The sequence below is a fragment of the Dioscorea cayenensis genome, chromosome 4 (genome assembly GCF_009730915.1).
Source record: "Dioscorea cayenensis subsp. rotundata cultivar TDr96_F1 chromosome 4, TDr96_F1_v2_PseudoChromosome.rev07_lg8_w22 25.fasta, whole genome shotgun sequence".
NCBI lineage: Eukaryota > Viridiplantae > Streptophyta > Magnoliopsida > Dioscoreales > Dioscoreaceae > Dioscorea > Dioscorea cayenensis.
In genome coordinates, this window is record NC_052474.1 from 18,732,827 (window position 1) to 18,756,520 (window position 23,694).

The 23,694-nt window shown below is 34.6% G+C and overlaps 1 protein-coding gene and 1 pseudogene across 1 annotated transcript; both read right to left on the reverse strand.

Annotated features, from left to right (window-relative positions):
• Positions 1 to 3,196: 3,196 nt before the first annotated feature.
• Positions 3,197 to 11,051, reverse strand: LOC120258741 (peroxidase 12-like). The gene is made up of 4 exons (XM_039266177.1): positions 10,935 to 11,051; positions 5,162 to 5,422; positions 4,822 to 5,016; positions 3,197 to 4,078 (listed from the first exon to the last, which is right to left on the reverse strand). The coding sequence occupies exons 1-4, from the start codon at positions 11,049 to 11,051 to the stop codon at positions 3,431 to 3,433; spliced, it is 1,221 nt and encodes a 406-aa protein (XP_039122111.1). The 3' UTR covers positions 3,197 to 3,430.
• Positions 11,052 to 11,426: 375 nt separating this feature from the next.
• On the reverse strand, positions 11,427 to 22,620 carry LOC120259042 (annotated as a pseudogene).
• Between the last annotated feature and the right edge of the window lie 1,074 nt (positions 22,621 to 23,694).

The window sequence follows — 23,694 nt, forward strand, 5'->3', positions numbered from 1 at the left end:
TCCAGACTTCTCAACACCTCTTTTTCCCTTTTATCACAAATGCAACAACTTTAGGTTGGGTTTCAAGCCCCCAAAAAATTCAGCGCAATCTAAGCAAGAGAAATTAATACAGTTTATGTTTGGTGCATCATTACTATCAGGACATGAGACTGAGCAACGTAAAATTCTGGATTTAATCTCATTAAGAATTTATATACCCTTGGCCTCCCATTCCTTCTTAATCTCCTTTGATGCCTTAACAAGAAGTACATGTTGATGATGAGATAATGCCTATGAATAGACATCTAACTCCTTCCACAATGTTTGAAGTCTCACATAATAGCTAAACACTAATATTTTACCTTGGTATGTGCCTCTTGAGCTCTATCTCTAACTCATAGATTCTCAAAGTGTTCCCATAGCTATATCAAACTTCTAAGGTCAACTACAAGTGGGCAGCATTAATTGTCAAGGCACACAATCCCCATATCTCAGGTTTTTACACATTTTGAATCCACCCCACCACAAGTGTGTTGTATCTTCTCCACACCACACAATTTAGATTGCTTTCAGTGAGCTACTCAAGTATTCCATCAACAAAACCTTGCTTGTCCTTGGCTTTGAGAAAATTCAGTATGTTATAGACCAAAATAAATAATTTCCTTCATCCAATAAATACAGCAAGAAAACCAGACCTATATGTGATATGCCGATCCGATTATATGTATATATGGAGTTTGGATCACTAATTACAACCCTTTTGGTGTTGTACTTCTCATTTGCCATAGCCGAAATCTCTCAAGTTAAAGACACAGATCACTATATGGATCTTAGACTAGTGCAACATAAATGCCGTATTGTCTTCTTTTCTCTCATCATTTCAAGCTTACAAAATTTATGCTATATTGTTGGCAAATTTAGAACAAAGCAAAGTCAAACCAAATCCTCGATCTAATTACTGATTAAATATAAAGGTAAAATAAAAGAACTTAAAATAATGATAAAATGTTACAAAAATGCACACGAGGTTTTGTTGATGGAGGTTGTTTGTGTGGTCGTTTTTTTTTTTTGGGAAAGAGGAGCGGGGCGAGCACTGAGGCCGGGGACGTGCATGGCCTCGGTGGAACAAAGTGGGGGACGGGTGCCGCTCACGTGGGCTGAAACCACCTGTCACATAACCACTATTCACAACTCCCGAAATGTGCGCCGGTAGGAAATCGAACTCTCACCACTCGGTGAGAGCTCTATCGGCGACCCGTGTACCAATAGACCCCAAGGTCGTTGGCTGTGTGGTCGTTTTTTTTGTTGGGCATTTCCACTCCCTATTTTCGCCCTCGTGTGTGTCCGTCGTTTTGTTTTTCTTCCTTCTTTGTTAGTCGTTGTTTTTGTTAGATGTATTATTGTATTGCATATGTATGTATACATGTATATGTATGTATAGACGTATATGTATATTTATCTTTTTCTATATGTAGACCCAAAGGGTCACTCATGTTTCGTGTTCAGGCATATCGACTTGTTTCACTTTCTCTCTCTTTATCTAACAGTTTTCAACCACGGTTTATGGTTAGGTGTTTTTTTTTTTCTTTTGACTGGTCTCTTACTTATGTTTTTGTTTGTTTTTTTTTAAATGAAATTGTGATTTATTCATTAAAAAAAATTACACTATCTGGCATAGAATTATTTAATTTTTTTTTTATAACTAACTACCCTCAAAAGGATGGTTTTTTGTTATCATATATGAGTTACTAGTCGCATTAAGATTGATGTGCTATATATTAATTGAACTACACTATATATATATATATAATCTAAATTAAATAATTTTTTTTATCAAATAGTTATTCATGAGTCACCGAATAATCCCAAAAGGCTTTCATGGGCTATTAATTGCTTTATAACACACATCTTAAAAATAATGAAGTCATCTGACTTCATCTGGTTTTAGAACTAGAGTATTTTCTGATTTTAATCTATTATATTCAGACACGTATTATATATAATATTATTATTATTTTCTATTGTGAATTGGAGACACATGCCAAGTTTTAAAAGGCTAAAATTAGAGTATACTCTGGTTCCAGAATTGAGTGAGATGACTTAAAAAATAACCAGGGGTTAGATGGAAGTCATATCGCTTGGTTCCAGAACTTAGGTTTCAGAACTAAGCGAAATGAATTCAGGTTAGATGTACTTCTTAAAACAGATGAAAGACCTATACTAGTATAATTAAAATAAAAATCTAAATTTTCAAACCAACATTTAAAATAAGATAAAAGGAAATAAATTAGAAAATCGGGTTAGCAAAACTTAAATTTATGAGTTGTTTATAATATATGTATATATAAATCAAAAGTTGAATTGTATTAATTAATGATATGGATTTATGTTTGAAATGCATTAACATCCTTACAATAATATGAGTGAAATATAAAAGTATATAACCTATCCTCATTTTCTCTTTGCTTCAACTAAGTTTTACAATCACTACCAACATTGTATCATCAATCTCATTCCATTGTATTCAACTGTAAAGCATTTATAGTTTCATTCGAAGGTTAAATGTAATTTTTGTGATATCCCATTTATGACAATGATTATGAGGAGGATTTTAAGGAAAAAGAGGAACTAAATAGCCTCACATGAGAATGCAATAAGTTTTTATAAGACAAAACTATGAAATCTGGTATAAAATAAACTGTAAAACATATATGATTCCATTTTCTTTTTGGTGCGTATACTGCTAAGTTATCGTGTATGTACATATATATTACATGTATAATAAAAAAATAGATATTTCATTTCCTTTTTTTAACTCAAATATCAACAATTTGAATATGCGGCTTGCTCACAATTTTCAATATATATATATATATATATATATATAATTTAATGTTGAATATGTGATGTGTTTTTTAGTGTAACATAAAATAACCAACTTTTAAATTTATTGATATATATATATATGTATATATATATAAAATATTTAATTATAAAAACCTAAGATTGAATTGCAAACCTCACGCCCCAAATTCAAAGTACAAATATTTATTAAGCTTCACGACTCTTGTACATATCTCTGACATATAATCACATCTCTTTAAAAAAACAAAAACAAAAACTAACATAAAATACACTAAAAGCAACAATTCCTTCTTTCACCAAATCTAATGTTATAATTTTTGGGAAAAAAAAAGCCTGTGAATTTCTTTGTGAATGATGAATCACAAATGATAGATTCATCAAGCATATTACATACAACTCAAAGTGAGAAATGCTGAAGCATTGATAGCCTAATTAGCATATAAGAAAAGATCACACTAGTTACACCAACACAATTTATTCCAATACCCAAACTCAACCAACCACAAGTTCTCAACAACAAACTTTACTCAAAACTCAAAAACACTAAACCGAACCAAAAGAAGACAAAAACACCACCAAAAACAAATTACTCAAAAGCCAAGCTCTGAACCACTTCATCATCAACAAGAGACCAAATCCCTTCTTCATCATCATCATCACCACCATCAACCTTCCGGCCATTCCTCACCGAACAATTCTCCCTAATCTCACCTTGCTTCCCAGTCAACACACTCAACTGCCCCATCTTCACCATCGACGCCGCAAACCTCTCAAAAAACAACCTTTCATCACCCGCAAACCTCTTCACAATCTCTCTCGTCCTCGCATCACTGTACAAATCTTGATCCGAAGTGAAAAGCCCCTGCCGGTTCACCAGATCAACATAGTAATTGTTATCGAATGCGTTCGGCGAACGGAGATCGAGCACGGTGGTGTTGGAGGAGGTGGAGGTGGGGCAAGTTGAGTAGAGGTTTTTGGCGAAGGATTGATCCATGGTGGAGTCGCGGGATGGGTAGAGGCGGTTGGAGAAGGAGGAGCAGTGGCCGATGCCGATGGTGTGGCCGCCGGAGAGAGCGACGAGGTCGTCGGCGTTGAGGTTGAGTTTGGAGAGGGCGTTGAGGAGGACGCTGACGTTTGAGGTTGGGGCCGGGAGAGAGGCCAAGGTGGCTTCTCGGGTTGCGAAACTTAGCCCATCGCGGCGGCCCAATGGCACTTTGTAATCCGGCCCACCAGACTGTCAAATAATAAACAACACCATTTACTTAGTTTAGTATTTATTATATACATGTGTATATAATTTATTATTATTATTATTTTTTTTTTTTCAAATTAACATATTAATCAAAAGCTGAGAATAAATATTTGGCCGTGTGCGCTAACATGAAATTTAGATTACAATCCCATATATATATATATATATCCAATTAGTTTAAAAATTGGACAATAATTATCCGAATAAAAATAATATTATATGATATTTTAATTGTTTTTCTAGTAATGAAAACACAAATTTTACCCTTTTTATACCATTCCTTTTCGGATAAATTGATTGTTTAAAATTAAAATTAATAAAAAAAATAGTTATTTTATTAGTTATTATTGAAAAATAATAGCTTAAATTTGTCAGGTATTAATAAAAGTACATATTTTTACTTTTTTTTTTAACCTTCTATTTTAAACCTACACTAAACAATACTATACAAACAAACCCAATAGATCCTTATAAAAAAGATAATAAAAAAAGAAAACAACAATAAAAAACAAAAAAGACACTGCATATATAATAAAACTAATGAATTTTTTACTTGGATTATGTCATTCGGGACATGCTTTAACCATGTACCTGCTTTGTTTTTCCCGCACTTTACTTTATTTATTGTAATTAACTAAATTAAATACACTATATATCAAAAATATATATATATATATATATATAAATTGAAAAATAAAGCTCATGAATGAAAATGAAAAACGTACCAAGAAAACAGAATCCCGGGCAGCGAGAGCAGCAACATCAGCGCATGAGACAACTCGGCCGCATTTCTTATCAATGGCCGCGCGAAGATCGTTGATGGCCTTGAACGCCGACGGCCTTAGCGTCAGGTTCGGCGGTGCATCCTTCTCACTCGGACCACTCGCCGATCCATCCAACAGCACCGAACCATCACATCCCTGCAAACAAACACATACACATATTAATTATCATCAAATATATATATATATATATATATAGTTTAATTATGTGATTTGATGATGATTATTTATTTTTATTTTTTTTGAATGATAAAAAATAAATTTTTAAAAAAGATGAAATTGCCTGAACGAAACAGTCATGGAAGTGGACACGGAGAAGACCAGCAGCAAGGCCAATGTCCTTCTTGAAAGCTTTCTTTAGGTTGTTTCTGATAATGGATTCAAGTTTGGGGCATTTGGAATCATAGAAAGTGAAAGAGAGGCCTTGAGTGATTGGAGGTGGGGCTTGGGATTGTGTGAGTGAAAACTGATGAAGAGAAGAAGAAGAAGAAGAGGATGAATAGAGATAGGGTATTGGTGGAGGAAGCCATTGGTGCTCTTTTTGCTGGGTTTTTATCTTTTTAGTTTATGGTTATTTATAGCTGTTTTTGGGTACATGATGGTGATGAAAATTCAAAGGTTCTGGTCACTATGCTTTTTTTACTTTTAGCTTTTTGTTATTTATATATGTTGTGTTTTTACTGATTAGGGTTTGGGTAGTAGGTACGAAAATTTATCAGTGCTTAGATTCATAGAACATATAGAAAGCCAATTTTTTTTTTTAAAGGAATAATAGGCCACATGTGTCTTTTTTTTATAAATATAAACAGTACAGAACAGTACTAAGGCTCAAATAAAAAGTGTATATACAGTGTAAAAATAATAGAGCGAAATGTATTTTTTTATAAAAAATATAAACAGTACAAAACAGTACTAAAGCCCGAATGTAAAAATATATATACAATATAAAAATAATATAAAAATTCTAAATAAATAGTGTATAAACAGTATGAGAAACAGTATTGCTCGGGAGGGATTTGAACTCAAGATCTCTTTTTTTTATACTTCGGTGTCATATCATTGGCTATCCAATAGTTGACTAGAGAAATAAAATTTAAAAAGTAATTTTTTCTTTAAAATCCTCGTTATAGAACCGGTCTAAAAAAATAACATAGAAGGATTTTTTTAATTAATTAATACTTTAATTTATTTATATTTTTAATTTAAGTGAGTTGAGAATTAAATTCGGTCCTCTAACAAAAATATGAATACCAATAAATTTTGAAATTATTGATGAAAATGATATTTTTAGATAAGAGTAGCAGGAAGACAAGTGACAAAGAAAAAAATTTAAAAATATTTTTATTTATTGCATCTTTATTAAGCATACTGAGATTTATAATAAAAAAAACTTAGTACTAATAAATCATAAAACGGTGAAAATGATAATTTTTTAGATAAGAGAGGACTAAATATCAGAGACTAAGAGAGAATTTTTAAAAGTATTTTTATTTAATTTACTTACGAATCTCATTTTATTTCACCAAACAAACAGAAGAAACCAATCCTCACCTTCTTTTCTAGGAAAGAAGAAGAAGGTGGAACTTTATAAAAAGCTGATGGAAAAGGCACCTCTTATTATGATTTGATATGATGGCCACCAAGGCCTAATATAATTAATTAAGTAAAGGAAATCTTTTCTTTTCTACTTTTTTTTTACTTGTAATATTATATAGATCATTACATATTTATGCAACTATTTAATTAAACCATTATGATTGAGGTTTTCTTATAATTTTGAATATACTTTACTTATTCAAAAGTTAATTGGTTACTATAATACTATCTATCCACAAGTGCCCAAATTTTATCCAAAATCCCAAGGACAACAACTATATCTATCAATCACATAGACAAGAACAGGCCAAAAGCAAAATTCCAATTAATCAATACTCGAAACACAATTAAAACATCAACATCACATACACATCAAATCCAACAATTATCCACTGAATATATTTAGTAAATATTAGAATATTCAATAGCAGCAATACTCAAAAAAAAATTGTTGGCCAAGATCTATGTATATATATATAGGAAGTACTGAACAATTGAATTCTAATTCAATAGTTTTAACAGTGACTCAATCATGTTAAATCCAATTTCCACTAGCATTTAAAAAAAAATTATAAAATCCAAACAGTACTTTATCTAACTCAACTTCTGTTAGCACTTTTATAAAAAAAAATTATAAAAAATCTAATAACAGTCAACTACTTCTTTTAGAGTGTAAGTTTTTGACACTATTGTTGATAATGTTGATACACTAATTTTTTTTTCCTCTCTATTACTAATTTTTTTTTAAATTATAGACATTGACGTATTCTTAATGTGTGTGTATATATACATAAGAAAAAGGAGTTTGCAGACATCCGTTGGTGGGAATTATGCTCCATTATAGAGAGAGACAGTAACAAATAAATTGTGTTGTGTTTTTTTAGTCTGAATTCCTATAGATCTAGTAGAAAATAGGTTTGATAATGATCTAATAGTTCAGATCAAAATACTATATATCATATTTTTTTTTACTATATTATTATTTATAAATACAGTAATACTATTTATCAAAATTTGTTTACTATTGAATTTCAATCCAACAACCTTGTCAATATTCATAGGTTTTTAATGTATATGTTTGTACTTAATAATAGGAAAATTGATGAAGATGATGAATGATATTGAGGGAGGCTTACTAGGATTAGTCATAGCCGCCCACGTGGTCAGACCACGGCACGGTTAATAAACAAAACCAAGCATATCCAAAGCACTAGTGGGTTGGTGAATTTTTGCAAAAAGCCAGGTGGCCAGACCAAAAACACTAACAAGAAGAGCTGAACTTGTTCTCAGACTCTAGAGGCGCTTGGTTGGTCGTCATCGTCTAGAAAGACTGCTTGTCATTTATGACATCGCTCAACAACTCTCACTCGCAAAGCACGTGATTATTGATGACTCTTTGTTCAGATACGAACACTTCATAAATAATAACCGTTGAATACACTATTTGATTTCCTTTAACTAGTTTGGTTAGAAAGATCTTTTAGTTTTTTAAATCAGTAAAAGTAAATCCTAACTCTAATCAATGTTGGGTTTTTTTTTACAAGATGGTTAGATTTGGCCTGGATATTGACTTGATCAAACTTGAAAACAGAAACGATGAGTTTCACTGGATCAAATAACGGTTGAATCAGTATCGATAATAAAATTTTAAAAATATATTATAATAATTAATAATAATAAAAAATAATATAATGTATATTTTAATAATTAAAAACACAATTAATTAAATATGATATTTAAAAATTTAATTTTATATATTTTTCTTGATTTTGAAAATATCTTAAAAACAATTAAATTTAATATTTAAAATTTTAATTTATATAGTACCGTTGATTTCTAAAAAATATAAAAATATTAAAAAAACCTAATAATTCTCTAGAGACTTAAAAATGACGTGCACACGTACACTCGCACTCACTATGGTGTCTTTCTTTCATATCTTGTAACTTTTCTTGGATTAATACTAGTTCTCAAGGGCTTTTTACTATGACCAGCTTCAGCATCATCAGATTGCCCTATGTCTCTTATCTTTTTCCTCATTTTCATCACCATTGCCATCCTTGTTGTCACCATCACTCCCTTGCATTAGCTTCTTCAATTTAACATATTTACTATTGTTATTTATGGCCTCATCTCTCTCATCATCACCCTCTGAATTGTATTCAATAAATGACACATCCACTAGCCTTTCTTTATCATCTTTATTTTACTTCAATATCACCCTAATTGTCTTGCCTCACAACCAATTGCTCAGCATTTTCAGAATCAGAGAGCAAACCTTGTGTCAAGGTCTTCCCATGCTCAACATCTGATGATTCCACTTATATATATATATATATATATATATATATATATATATATATATATATCTGTTGTCCACTTGCTTCTTAATTGGTTAGCTAACCCTAGGCATCATCACATATATGATCTGTAATGTCCCCCTATCAATCTAGTAAAACAATTCCACTACCTTATTTAGATCACAACCTAACTCTTTAGATCTCCTAATAAATTCATCGTTGATCCATTTTCCCGAAAACATATTTCACTTCTCCATCCCTTACTAATGATTATCTATCATAATATTTAATAATTATTAAAATATTCTGCAACTGTTCATGTGAAGATTTATTTTTCAACAATGGCCCCACCTATCTTTGGTTGGCAGAGAGATTAGATGAGTTAATCTAAATCTTAAGCTCCTTAATCTCTCCCTCTTTCTCCTATAAATATAGATGCAAAATGCATCTCTTAGTGTACCAATACAGCTGAAGAAGAGTGGGAGTGAGAGAGAAAGTGGAGGAATTAGTGAAAAGAAAAAAAAAATTAGAGGATTTGTGTTGCTTTTACTACATAAGAGAACAAATTGTTGTTCTCTTTATTAATAGAAAGCTTATAACTCCTATTCTTCACTATAGTAAAATTCTTTTACCTTATATGTGATTTTTACCTTAATTTATTTTGGGGGTTTTTCATATAATATCTTTGTGTCATTTAATTTCAGCATTACTTCTATTATTTTGCTGCAGTTCTGTTATATTCGATTTTACATTTCATAATAATAATGTGCTAATTATAAGTGGCTATGTTGTGCTACAAAGCCAAAAATAAATAAATAAATAAATAAATAAATAAAACAAAGAATAACTAATTAGGCTACTAGAAAGAAATTTTGTACTGCTAGTGATTGGCTATATATATTAAAATGCACTCATTAGGACAAGGAAGCTTAGGCTTTGCAAATATATATATATGATTACCACTTGTTATGCTTTTCTTTAAATAATCAAGTACATCTACACCAACAAGGCATGCCGGTTACCAATAAATTTGCATCTGCTTGGGATGAATTTGAATCGAACTAGGCTTTCATTAACCAATCATTAATTTTGGTGTTCCTTCTTCATTCATTCCCTCCGCTTCACTGATTTATTGAACTACCATCTCAGACCTAAATAGAAGTTCTTAGGGAAGGGAAAGAAAAATTATAAAGGGGGCAAATGCTTTGAATGAAATCCAAACTCTAGCAGGGCAACAATTCCGGTTCCCACTACTTACTAAAAAAAAAGAAGAAAAATAACAAAGAGACAAAGCTCTTCATGTACTACTATGATGGCCACAAATCTAATCACTACCAACACATCCCATAAATAATGCTACCCATTTCATATTCCACATCACTAAACCTATCACACAACTTCAATGAAATCAAATACAAAGCAACGATAACAACATAACGATTAGATTTGTGACAAAGAACACCAACGAACTCCAATTCGTGTAAGTGATTGAGAGTGGCGGGCGATAAGAAGGGTAATGGGCCTAGTGACTACTGGACGAGAGGCCGACAGCAGTGATAGGTTGATCTCATTCTCCCAGGTTGATTGTAATAGCTACAAGGTGGCAAAAGTCGATTGTAATCAAGGGTTATGTCCCAGTCTATTTGGTAAAGATGATGAACAAAAAAACTAAATAGAGTATTCTACCAATAATAAATAATTAAAAAAAAAATATTAAAGACAACGGTTAACCAATCGATTCGGAATTCAACTGGTTTGACTGCCAGTTCAACATATATATTAAAAAATTAGATAAATTATTATTTATTGGACGAAGAACATATATAAATATATAAATTAAGTATCATGAAATGAAAGATGGCATTTGCGCGTAAGAACAACGGCCACGTATCTTGTTCGTTTCAAGCACTCAGCACTCTCCAACGCGTCTCTCCCGCACAAAAAGAAAAATCATCAGTAACCGTTGTTCTTCAAAGAAAAAGCCCTAGACAATGGTGATGGCCAGCCCAAGTTCGCCGGGGCTTGCTTTGCCGTAGCTAGAGGATCGGGAAGAAACTGGCCGTCACTGGACCTGTGGTGACAATAATGGCACTTGTTGTCCCTCTGCTACTCGCCCTCTCCACCGTTGGCCTTGTGTGTGCCGTCCCTGTGTATGTCTACTTGACAGCCTTTGCTGCAACCGAGGGCCATTACATCACTGGTGCCAAACTCTTCCAATGAAGAACTAGTGTAAAGTGAAGCAAGGATTGAGCCTTCGGATATGGTGTATGCGTTCATAGTTAAGTAAAAGGGTAGAACGGTTGATGATGATGATGATGATGATGATGATGATGATGTGAGAGGTGAAAGAGAAGAGAGGTTATTGAGGGATGTGAAACGTGAATCTCTGGTTAAAATCCAGTCAGTCTGGTCGAACCAGTTTACCGGTTCCCGGTCTAAAACTCGTTCATGACTGGTTCAATACCGACCGGTTCAAGCTATATAAGTGAACCGGGCTGATGATCAGTTCATAATTGAACCACTGGTTCAGTCAGGTTTTTAAAACCTTAAGGCATACACAAGTATGTATATATTTATATATATAAAAAATTTATGAAAATGGTAAGAGACTTGATGGATCCATGCCCAAAGTTACCATAAAAGGCTTGTGAATCAAACTGAAACTGAAAGGTCTCCAAGTGAAACCCAAGCATAAGCACATCGGTCTCTGATCTTGTGTATCACTGAAGATGCCAGTTCAACTGCTGGTCTAATCGCTGCTAATTCCCTTTCAAATGGTGCTCGGTCCTTTAATGCAAGCTGATCCAAGCCAGCAACCATAATACAATTAACAATGTTTTGTTTTCCCAAGTTTGTAATAAATGAAAAAAAAAAGTGAAAAATTAGTTACCTTCTCAAGGAACTGCTTAGAATCCAGAATGTAGCAGAAATAGGAAAATTGTTTGTATAGATCAGCTTCAGTGTACTGTTGGATGGGTGAAACAAGCCAATATCTTTTTAGTTTAGACTCTTATGTCAAAAGCATGCAATCTAATATTTAATGAATAAAAGCGTGGGTGGTTTAGAAAAGAACCTGTCTAATGAGATGGCCGTTGCAGCGAGGGTAGTTTGGGCAAACAGTCCCTCTTTCTGCATCACCTATTACACGTAAATTTATACTGCGAGTGGTGTACTTGCACAGTTCATCATCACACTGTTACATGAGCAGAAGCATTATAACTCATGCAAGATTATGGAAAAAAATAAGTATTGGGCGTAACTAAAGTAAGTACTCACTATCATTAAGCCTTTATAATACAAGGATGTGAAACCATCAGCTTGCCTTTTGACCTACAACAATAGAGAATGGTAAATTTCAGGTTCAAGGGATGTAGAGATGATATCTCTGTGCTAGAGATGATATGGTCTTAGTAACAAGCAGCGAAACTCTTCACCTGGTTGGCAATCATGGCAGGAGATAATCTACAATTATCACCCGCGCATCTCGGGCAACGCATTGTTCGCCAGAAGTTCAGCGGCTCATTTTCTGATTGTGCCTCTGATTGGTTTCTATTGTTTGAAGTAGATAGTAAACTGGATACTGGGGGGCAGTCAAAAGAGCTTGAGCAACTGGGGCATGATAACCTAAGAGGCACACACCCAGAATACCTACATATTTAATAAAACTAATTAAAGTGGAGTTCAAGACATATTCATATGCAGTCTGACTCTAAGACTAATTCCCCTATTTTTTCCCCCTGGATTTACCTCTCACCATCATCCAACACAGAAAGCAATGCGGCAGGACCTTCGCCAGCAGATTCAGAAGCATTGTAATGGTACTTCAGCATCAAAACCAGAATGTCAGTAAACCAAAGGCAAAATAGAGAAAATAAATGTAGTTCATTGTTCAAGTTTACCTTGGATGAATCTAGCCCAAGACAATCAGCTAAACGTGCTGGGCTAGTGCCTTGAATGGAAGCACATAAACGTGATACCACAGGATGAATCTGCGACATACCAACATTTGATCAATAAAAGTAAATAGAGGCTGTTAAGTAAAAATTTGTTCACACGAGAGAAACCTGCTGTGATAAGTAATAGTTGATGTCAATTATCCAATTGCTACCATCTCTTTTTAATTCATCAGGATGTCTAGCCCTTTGAGCTATCCCAGTGGAGGAACCAGAATTCGTTTCCTGACCAACAAAATAGTAAAAAAAGAGGCCTAAGAATAGAAAATGCCTCACAGCAGCAAATAATTTTTTTCTTATACAGTAAGAAGGTTGATTGATCATCCCCAGTTAGTCAAGTTATCAAATTTTTATGCTGGAATCGTGACACCAAGATTTGTGAAGACAAATACCTGCTGACAGCAGATAACATAAGGAACTGTATCACCAGCAGAGCCACCAGGATAACCATTTTGCTTTAATCTAAGGGCGACCTAACAAACAGTTAAAAGCATGAAAGTTGGTAAATGTGGATAAATCGAAGGGTGTGTCCCCCAGAAGTTATTTGCTTGGCGAGAGATGTAGGACCTGAACATGAGGTTGGTTTTTTGCATCGGGATAGTCCTCTGGTGGTTTTGTTAATGTCTTCCAGATAACATATTTTTCAAGCTCTATTTCACCATTTCTCATCTGTTCTTGTACCTGAAGGGCATAAGAAAGTACCCCAATCATGACAATGCTGGCAATGGTTTAGATGTGTATATCAAATTCCGAATGGGAATAAACATAATCACTAATCATAAAAATTTTACATACACTCAAAAGCCAAACAGCAGAAAAGATTTTGTGTTGCCTATGGAACAATACAGAAATAACAAATACAAGAAGATCCAATGTTATTCTTGTATAAATTTGATGAAATATTACCTTCATAAGAGAACTATGAATCGACTCAACAACATCTTCACAGGACCTGCATAATAAGAAGAAAAGTATACAAAATAAATATCAATAGTACTAACAAAGATAATTACATGCTGGATATTCTCAGCTGGCATAGCCATAGCACTTGCCAGAAAAGCCATAGCCCTAGCCAGAAAAGTGATCTGCATATATACCTTTCAGATAATATCTGATTGAGGCAAAAGTTTCCCATGTCTCTTGATAGGTCACTCCAGTCTCGTCGAACCATATCAACACCCTTGCGTTCTATAACCTGCTTTATGTTTGATATACTCAGACAAATAAAAGAACAATCCTCTAAAATGATACACAATGAATATTATAACTCCAACCTCATAGGGAACCCCATTCTTAAATTGAACTTTCACAGCAGCATATTTCTTCTTCTTGAGAAGAAGCATTCTCTTATACACACCATCAAGGTCAATCTCCAAGCAACCATATTTCTTGTTGACCTGGATGAAAAACAGATTTACTTAACATGTTCAAGTTCTGAAATGTGAATCATGCATTGAAAAAAAGCACAACATAATGTTGTATGACAAAAAAGTATTATAGTCATTCATTTTCCATTCATGAAACATTAAAAAGCAAAAAGAGTCTAATAAGGCTCACCTCTTGAATGACTTTCGTGACAATTGTCTTGGCTTTGTTTATGTCATCTAGTCCAGTGTAGATCATAATAGAGTCCGTATCCCCATAAATTACCTGTGTGGCAACCAATAAATGCCCAAGCTAGTTAGACAGATGAGCTGTATATAAAAACTTTAAATATGTAGGTTTTACAGGCCCTTGATGTACAACTATTCCATGCTCTTAAGAAGTGTACTAGCAAACAAGCATAAGCATTTAGCGATGTATATAGTTACTTCACACTCAGCATGCAATCTCCCTCAGTTGCACCCATGACGAAGAAAAAAAAGCTACTGGGTTTTGACAAACAATAAACACACATCAGATGATACCTAAAGCACAAGGAAACACAGATTCATGAGGCTGAAAATGCAATTAGTTGTGTTTCACATGGAATGAAAATAGGCTAAACAAACTAAATGATCAGCATATATCGTAAAAATAGAGTATACAACCAAAAATTTATACAGTTCATCTATAGTCTCATGGCAATTTTTTTATGCAAAGATTTTTATTTAGTTTTCAAATTCCAAACATCAAAATTAACTGACCATCTCCACATGCAAAGGTCATCTACTGTAGACATCACAAAGTGATTCAAGCAATATTGTTATTGATTAACAGCAGTGCAATGCCCCATATTAATAGTATAGTCAACAAGCCATGTGCACCACACGAGATGCCATATGATGAAATGCCATTGTACATAAATTTTCCAGGATCATCAATCTCGGGGGGCAAAGGATACCTCCAAGTTCAAGTGGTTTTGAACTACATCCACAGTACTTTGCAGGATCTCTCTTCCCTGCAAAATACACACACAACAATCAACATTTACCTTGAATTATCGTTCTACCTAATATTTTTGTGTAATGTTTACATATAGTAATGCTCTTACTTTAAGGGTTATGAGCTCTGCAAGTGGTTTCGCATAAAAATCTTGAATTTGAAAAAGCCCAAGCAACCATACATGCTGGAACAAGTTGGTCAAACAAAGCCCAGAATTCAGATAAAAATAGAGAAGAAAAAATTAGAGGCATTGAGGAACCATAAGTATAGGTCTAAACCTGTTTGCTGTAAGCTTTAAAGCTTGTTGCTGAATATCAAGTTGTTGTGCTTTAAGCCCAGAAGCATTCCTGAGCCATGACTTGACCATTTTTCTTCTTTCAACCAACTTTTTTAACAACTGAAGGATCAATTGTGTTAGATGATATTACAAACCAAATCATGAAAGCGTTCTTTACAGCAAGTTAGACAAATCTCCACAATTTTAAAATCATCTATAAGTAAAGCCTTCAATTGCAGCTTTAAGTGTTTATTCCAACACTTATTAGTGCATCATCGATGCAGTCATGTAAAAAGATTTTTGATTTATCTAAGAATCAGTGTCTATTGATCAGTAGTGAAGTAAAACTTGCAATAACTTTATCAAAAAACCACCCAATTATAGTAATTGAGCCCTCCAACTTCAATTGGGATGGTGCAATGCAGTTTCAATCAATCTCAATCAAATGCAAGGAAGATGGATTTAGTTTCCAACAATGATTTGAATAAGAAAAATCATCCAGGTCTTCCAAAAACAGGAACCTCTAAAAATGAAGTTTACTAAAGATAATACCTCGGGTAGAACCCCGACAGGTATTAAAGATGGCAGATTGGTGGCCACACCGTCAGGAGAAACGCTCAACTGTAGTAAAAGCAAATGTTGAATTCCTGGCAAATGTTCCAAGATATCATAGTCAGAGGTTGCATTCATAAAAAGCTATAACTGGGAAAGAATATAGTATGTAAAGCCAAGAGCAAGAAATATATTATGAAACAGTGGTAGCAACTCAGTCATGAAGAAGATAAATTACCTGAATGATAGAAGGGTACAGGCTGTTGAAGTCTAAAAGCAATACATATTTGTCATGTAAACCCTTTTTTGGTTCCAATACCAACCCACCAGAGTAAGCAGGACCTTTTTTTCCTTTTCCTTGCTCAATATCTCCATCCTCTAGGGGAATAGTATCAACATTTAAATTGTCATTATCATCACCCTCTGTTCCAGCACTAATTCTGCGTTTTGTTGTATGCATCTCTTTACTTCGGCCAGAATTCTTATCCGGGACCATGTACTTTTTTGCATGAAAAGAGTGCAACAAAAGGTACTCAACCCTTTGTGCTCTAGCACCCTTTAGAACAAAGCGGAGTACAATTACATTTTCTGCAAAAGCTACACAAGAGATCAAGCTCAAAGTAAGTATATGATTTACCTGGAGAGTTTTCCCCCAAAGGTTGCCACTAATATTGGTAAGCTGCCGGGTGAGGGGAAGAACACTCAGATGAAACATAAGTTCAAGAGACAGCCGGGCATCATTCAGTCCATAGTCAACCTAGTCCATTTATTGATATCATCATTCAGCTAAATTTGCAAAGAAAAAATTGGTCTTTTCGAAGGCAAGCAGAATGTACAAGTTCCAATTTTAGTAAGGTTGAAAGATAGACGAAATCTCATGTCATGTATCACATACTAGTTCAAGAAGGGTGCTTGACATTTGGAACATAGCTGGAATATCATGAGGGAGCAATCTCTTTCCTCTCTTTTTCAGCTGTGTCTTTTGCAAGTTGTGTCAAAGAATAGCTCACCTAGAATTAGTAACAGGGTATTAGAACATGATGCCTTGAGAATATCAAGTCCTGAAAGCATACAAGAAATCTTTTAGACCAAAAGCTAGCATACCTCCCTTAACAAATCCCGTGAGCACACATAGGTATCACATAAGAGCCGACCTGCAATGCAAGACATGATACCTGGACTTGCCCCAGATCCATAAAGGGAATTTCCTTTGGTGAGTTTGGGCATAACAGAGCGCTTCAAACGACCAATCTTAGACCACATAGCACTGGGCACCTTGCAAAACTGCAATAACAAATATGACAATGTATTTTATCAGCTAGATCAACCAATAAAAAAATAATAATACAAGTCATGAATAGACCTTATCTATAGGGCATTAAGCTAAAATGAATGAATGATAGCATTAGTAGCAAAATCTTGGATGCAACGAAATGTCTTAAAGTGAAACACAATATCAGTCAAGAATAAAAACAAAAGCATGAGACAAACCTGTGCTCGGTGTAGAAGTAAATCAAGATCAAAACCAGAAATGTTGTGCCCAACAAGAACATCGCAATCCAATTTGTGCAACTCAATCATCAAGCGATTTAACAAGGCCCTTTCACTGCAGAAGATAGATCACCAATTTCAATGAACGCAAGCCATTGGAACAGATATTCTGATGTTAAAAACATAGGTAACAATATTGATTGTTTAATACAATATACGCCAGTATCGTGCCTGCTTTCCAGTGCCAGCACATTAGACCCAGCATTTGAATTTCGACTAGCAGCTTCTTTTGCAAGGCCCACTGGAAAAATGCCTCCTCCAAGCTTGCGGACAACAGTAAAACTGCTGAGCATGCCCGGTCTCTCTAATTCCTTAGCTGAAATTGGGCTATCAATCTGCATTTTGCATAAGCATATTAATTAATTAAACAAGAATATTAGAGGAGCATCACTGCACCAAATATAAACCCAAGCTTATACATTCCTCACTCAATTATCCATATGAAGCAAAACAATCATAAACAAGAAGTTACTCCCTCCATTTCTATTTATTAGTCGTGGTTAACCGAATCTCACGTACCAAGAAACTCAGTTATTTCACAAAATTTTATAAAAAATTAGATATCTTTCCAAAATTATCCATAATTTGTATCTTTACATTTCTTTCATATTTAACTCTAACAAGAGAGTTGAATAGAGTGTTAAGGGTAATTTTGGAAAAAAATAATCATAATAAATGCTTCTTGATGTTAAAAAATGATAGATAAAAAACATGAATTTGTGATAGATAAAAAGGAACGGAGGGAGTATCTTTTTATATAACTGGCAGGTTTCACTTGCTCCCACAATTCCCACAACTGGCATGCCCTCAATAGGTGCTTTTCTACTTTTACCCACAAGCTGTGGCATTTGACCAATGAGGGAGATGGCATTATTGAAATGAATAATATTGACTAATTACCAACAATAAATTTTCAAACAGCATGACAAAATGGTAATAAAAAATTTTAAGAGAGGAGTAATTCTCTGAAATACCAGTCAGCCAAATAAAGAATTTCAAAAGAGCAGCAAATACCTTTGCCTTGTGACAACAGATAATGGAAGCAGACACTATTTCATTTGCTGTATGCCTCTCCCCAATAATGGTTTTCAAATTTATTGCCGCAACAATTACAGGAGGTATTTCTAGAGCAGCCTTTGAAGCAGAAACACGCAAGTCCTTGGGACAATCAACCACTACTTCATATTTGCACCAGCTGACCTGATATTGGACAAAAAGCAGTGGGATTTTTACCAAAACCAATAGAGGTACATCTTTGTTGTGATAATGAGACAAAAAAGAATCCCATAAGGATAAGCTATGTTTGTGAGCTCAGTCCAGTGATGTAGTTGAAAAAACATACCCTTTGAGAAGCTGGACAGCATGCAAATCTTGAAATCCACAGCCAAGAGGGCCCTTGGATTTTCCTTTTAATCAAAAACAATTCCAGAGCACTGTACCACAAATTTACAAGAAATTAATTCTCATGAAAAATGTAAGCCAAACACCAAACCATGTGGTGCGCCTGTTTTTCGGAATTTATTGAAAATAATACTGTTTGAGTAGCTTAAGCTCCTCAAAGAGATTCATATCATGTCAGTCAGGCCCAACATAACTGATGTGTAATAATTGTGAAGCATATACTCACTTTGCAGATGGGTGCAATCCAGTGCAAAAGAATTGCAAGCTAAATTGAGTATTAGCGGCCCAAAAACTGAGCATTGAAAAACACAAGTAAAATATATCTATATAATATTGCTCGAATCTCTTATATATACGATCTACACAAAAGCATATGCTAATTAAAATGGCCTTTAGAAAATGAGAAGTTGATATAAGGAAATATGAATATAAGATTCAAGCAAGCTTGTGCATTAGTTGATTGATCCCTAAAGGTAACAAAAACCAATAAACCATGAGTTAATTTGATAATATGCCGGCTTGCTTGGGAGTTTGTCAAAAAAGAAAGATTGTGATTCATGTCCAATCTAGGTCAAGCATGCGTATCTAGTGTTACAAGATGACTAATCCTAAGTGGAGTCATTGCCAAAATCTGGCAACAATAAGTGCATTAACTGACTTTACCTGGAGTTCGTACCTAATAGTGCAAGGAAATGTTCTCCTCTCAAGTCTGTTGGCAATGGTGGATCCTGCAATCAACATACCACGTGGTGATGCACATTTCTAAGAGAATGATTTCATAAGATGCACTACAGAAGAAAAAAAAAACAAGATGACCATGGTTATTCTAGACTAATATTTGGTATCTCCCACTTCGTCTATTGTTTTAGATAGAACATGGTTCGAGGACAAAATATCACGCAGGAGGCCGCCAGTCTCTTTGAGAAATAACATTCAGAAATTTGACTATATAAAAGCATGAACAATGACATAACATTCTGCCTGTCTAATTAAAGGGCTGAATTCAAGTGCCACAGTGACATCTCATACACAGTAGAAAAATTAGCAGCTTTTGAGCAAAGAAACCAGCAAGAATTGAAAAGTCATTTAAACCAAAGAGAAATCAATATTACTGGCTAAGCTAGAGTTCCATCATGGTTGCTAATTAGCCTACAGTGACGGATGTTGGACAGATTCTATGATGAGCAGTATGTTCTGCTACCTAGTAAGCATTCCATTTACGTAACCTTAAAGTATGACAGATCTAACAAATGTTGTGATATAAGTAACAAATTAATAAAATCTCACAAATTTATGAGGCTTCTTCTCACACATTAGTTAAAAACTTAGCATACAAAAAAAGAAGGAAAGAAGGCATATGCAGATCAAATGAAATGAATGTAATCCATCACAACACAGAGAACAAAAACTATGTAAGAAACATACTATTTCTATCACTAAGAGGAGACCAATACATCTAGAATTAATCAAATACACAAGCAGCCCTTGCACAGAAACTGAAATACCTTGAATGGATAATTGATCTTGAGAACATATTGTTCGCCTCTAGGTATATCGGCACGTTCAAAAGCATAGTTTCGCTGAAATCAAACAATAATGAAAATATTGATGGCAATATAGAACCATATTGATTAAAATAACATGTGAGGAAAAAGCTCTTCCAGAAATGACATAATAACCGCAAATCTACACCCCGTGAGTCACAACCAACCTTGACTGGCATCATACTAAAATTGGATACATTGAGAGCCAGTAATCTGTTAGTTAATTCACTCTTTAATCCTGCTGCCATCTCCTGATTAAGAAAAAAAGATACATCAGGATGAATGATACTCACTGAAAAACAGAAAAAAAGTACTCAATAATCATCAGAGAATAAGCACAGATTGAGAAACACAAATTTACTTGCAAAGCTGTGTGAAAATCTGATGGTGAAGCCTTGGAATTGGCAATATTCTCCTCAAATTCCATTATCCTGCCACCTGGAAATACAGCTCCATTCGGAACAGCATAAACACATCTTTGCATATTTTTTACAACCACACAACAACTTTGATATGCATTGCCCTCCTTGACCTAATCACCATGTACATTTCCCAAGTTCAAAGTTCTTTCCACAGAAAAATGTAAAAATGGTTCACAAATTAATGAAGTATTTTTCTATTATCGCAAAACAAAAAGTATCATTATCAGTTACACAATGCATGGTATAACAAGCGAAATTTCAGATTGTTATGCATGTGTAGGCTATAAACTAACAATACATTGCTCCAGAGAGCAAAATGGGAAGAATTTAATCAATTAGATGATACAAAATTAAACTAAAAAAGTATATAATTTTGTCGTCTGTAGAGAGCCATCAGAGGCTGTATCATTAACAACTAAATGATGATGCCAATCATGAAGAAAGCTTTTCACTGCCTAATTCAAGCTAGGAATAGTTCACCAAAAGCACCAAAATTCAGCTTTAAGGGTTAAAAAGTGTAATCGAACTAGCATAGGCAACGCACCTTTCCAAACAAGTACAAGGTGCCTGCGTTAGCACCAAAAGACTCCTCGTGTGCGTCAATTATATAAAAAGGGAGTGACCCATCTGAATCTAACACTAACTCTGTTTTATCATCAATCGAAGCATTAGCAAGATTCACTCCGCCAAGACCAACAATCGCATCATTGCAGGTTGCTCCGCATCCAGCAGTTGTTCTCAGCATAACATCATCTCCTTCCACCTTAATCTTTGCATTGACTGAGAACCCATTCTCACTCTTGGCAGCCTCCACTTCTATTTCTTCATTGGCATCCTTCATCTCAGTCACATTGCCCTTACTCTTTGAATCAAAATTTGGATCCATAACATCTTCTTCAGTTACTATCTCCATTGGGTCATCCTTCCCATGATCAGAAATATCATTCTCCGGCAAACTACTTTTCACAGAAACTGTTTCTAATTTAGCATCCGAAGAATCAATCGCATTCATTTGATATGCAGGGTTCAGTGGCAACTCATTGCTGTTTTGAGCTGGTGTAAAGGAGCCTCGAGGACCAAGCATGCGTGAGATTGAGCCCCTCCGCCTCCACTCCTCTCGATCCTTCTCATCTGGTGCAAACTCTGCAAGCACATCATCCACAATGCTGTCCGTCGACAAACCAGTGCCCTTAGTCCTCTCGTTCTTCTTGAAAACCGAGGAGGTGAACATTGATGACAGTCTCTGCTTCCCCATCAAAGCGGCGGCCGCCGAAAGAGATGATGGCTGAGTTTTCTTCGGTGCGGGTTCCTTCTTAGGGTTCCTCTTCTTCCGAGGCTTCTCCAATCCATCATTAGAGGTTGGATACTCCTCATCGGACGAGAAGGAGTGAGAAGGGTGAGACCAATCCTCCTCCTGGCCCTCGTCAACATATCCCAGCCCATCATCATCAACGATGAAGTCACGGGTCTCCTCCCGGCGGCGCGCCACCAGGGCAGCGTACTCCTCCTCTTCGACCGTATCGTATATCGGTTCTTCCACCTTGATCTGGTAGCCAGCGGCGGCGCCGGATGGATCCGAGCGGCGTGCTCCACCACGGATGGCCTTGAGGCGCTCCAACGCTTCGGCCCGGGCCTTCGCCTCTGGGCCTCGGTTTCGCGTCCGGCGACCGGATGCCGTGGCCTCCTCCATCACTCTCTTCCCTGATCTCTCGATGAATGTCAGAGCTCGAACAATGAAGAAAGCTGAGCGATTTGGAAACCCTAGGGCCCAATAGGGCGGGAAAATAGAGAAGGTTTCCCGCCAAAAGGCAAAATATGCGTGAGACCAGGAAGGACAAAGGGCTTACATAAAATATAATAAGTCCGCGCCATCCCTCTTTCTATGGTATGCAAGTATGACATTGATTTGTGCAGTATTTTGTTGAACTTTTTTATATAATTCTTAAAATTAGAGATAGGCATTTTTTTTTTTACATAAACAATGATATTTTTATCCAATAAATTTTTTTAAATAAATTTTCCAATAATATAGATATTAAGTTGGCATTTACTTAGTAGCCACATCATTCTTTCTATATTAAAAAAAACATAATTTTTTTTACTATTTAAATCTTAAATTTAAAATTTTAACCACTGATAAACAGAAAACTCCCTCCGGATTTGTGATTTACTGTTTAGGTTTAGGGCATAAGATTTAGGGTTTAGGACTTAAGATTTAAGGTTTAGGGTTTAGTATTTATTATTTAAGGTTTAAGTTTATAGATTTTATGTATAGATTTTGTAGTATTTAGGTTTAAGATTTTAGATATGATTTTATAATTTTTTTTAAAAAGATTAAGAATTTAAGAATTTTTAAGGTTTAAATTTGAAGATTATATAAAAAATAATGATTTGGATTCCACGTCATTTGGGAAACCTATACGGAAATTCTATTCGGTAAATATAGCATCGTTTTTTGTATGGTTGGTTAGTAACTCAGTATCTCATATATATATATATATATATTACATGATAAAGCTATTCTTATTGAAAAAGCTTTTTCTTTATTGGTATTTTCTGTAAATATTTCTTGTATTAGTGCCTAGCAATTCTGTGTTTGAATGAGTTAATGTAACTGCTTTCAAGAAAATACCAAATTTGTGATATTTTTTACTGTTTATTATTTTTTTTAAAAAAGATAATCCAAAATCAACATCGTAAAGAATTCTAAATTATGCACTATAAAAATGGTTTCTCAAAATAAATGAAAGAGGTATTTGCATGTAGGCCCTCACAATACTTGTAATTGAAAATGCATCCCTATATATTATTATTATTGTTGTTGCTGCTGCATATATATATATATATAATTCAAGA

Coding starts and splice junctions, on each gene's coding strand:
- LOC120258741 (XM_039266177.1), bottom strand. CDS start 11,051: ATGAACGCATACACCATATCCGAAGGCTCAATCCTTGCTTCACTTTAC. Junction 5,423..10,934: donor GTTGCAGCAAAGGCTGTCAA/GTAGACATACAC, acceptor ATAAAAACCCAG/CAAAAAGAGCACCAATGGCT. Junction 5,017..5,161: donor TCCATGACTGTTTCGTTCAG/GCAATTTCATCT, acceptor GTTTGTTTGCAG/GGATGTGATGGTTCGGTGCT.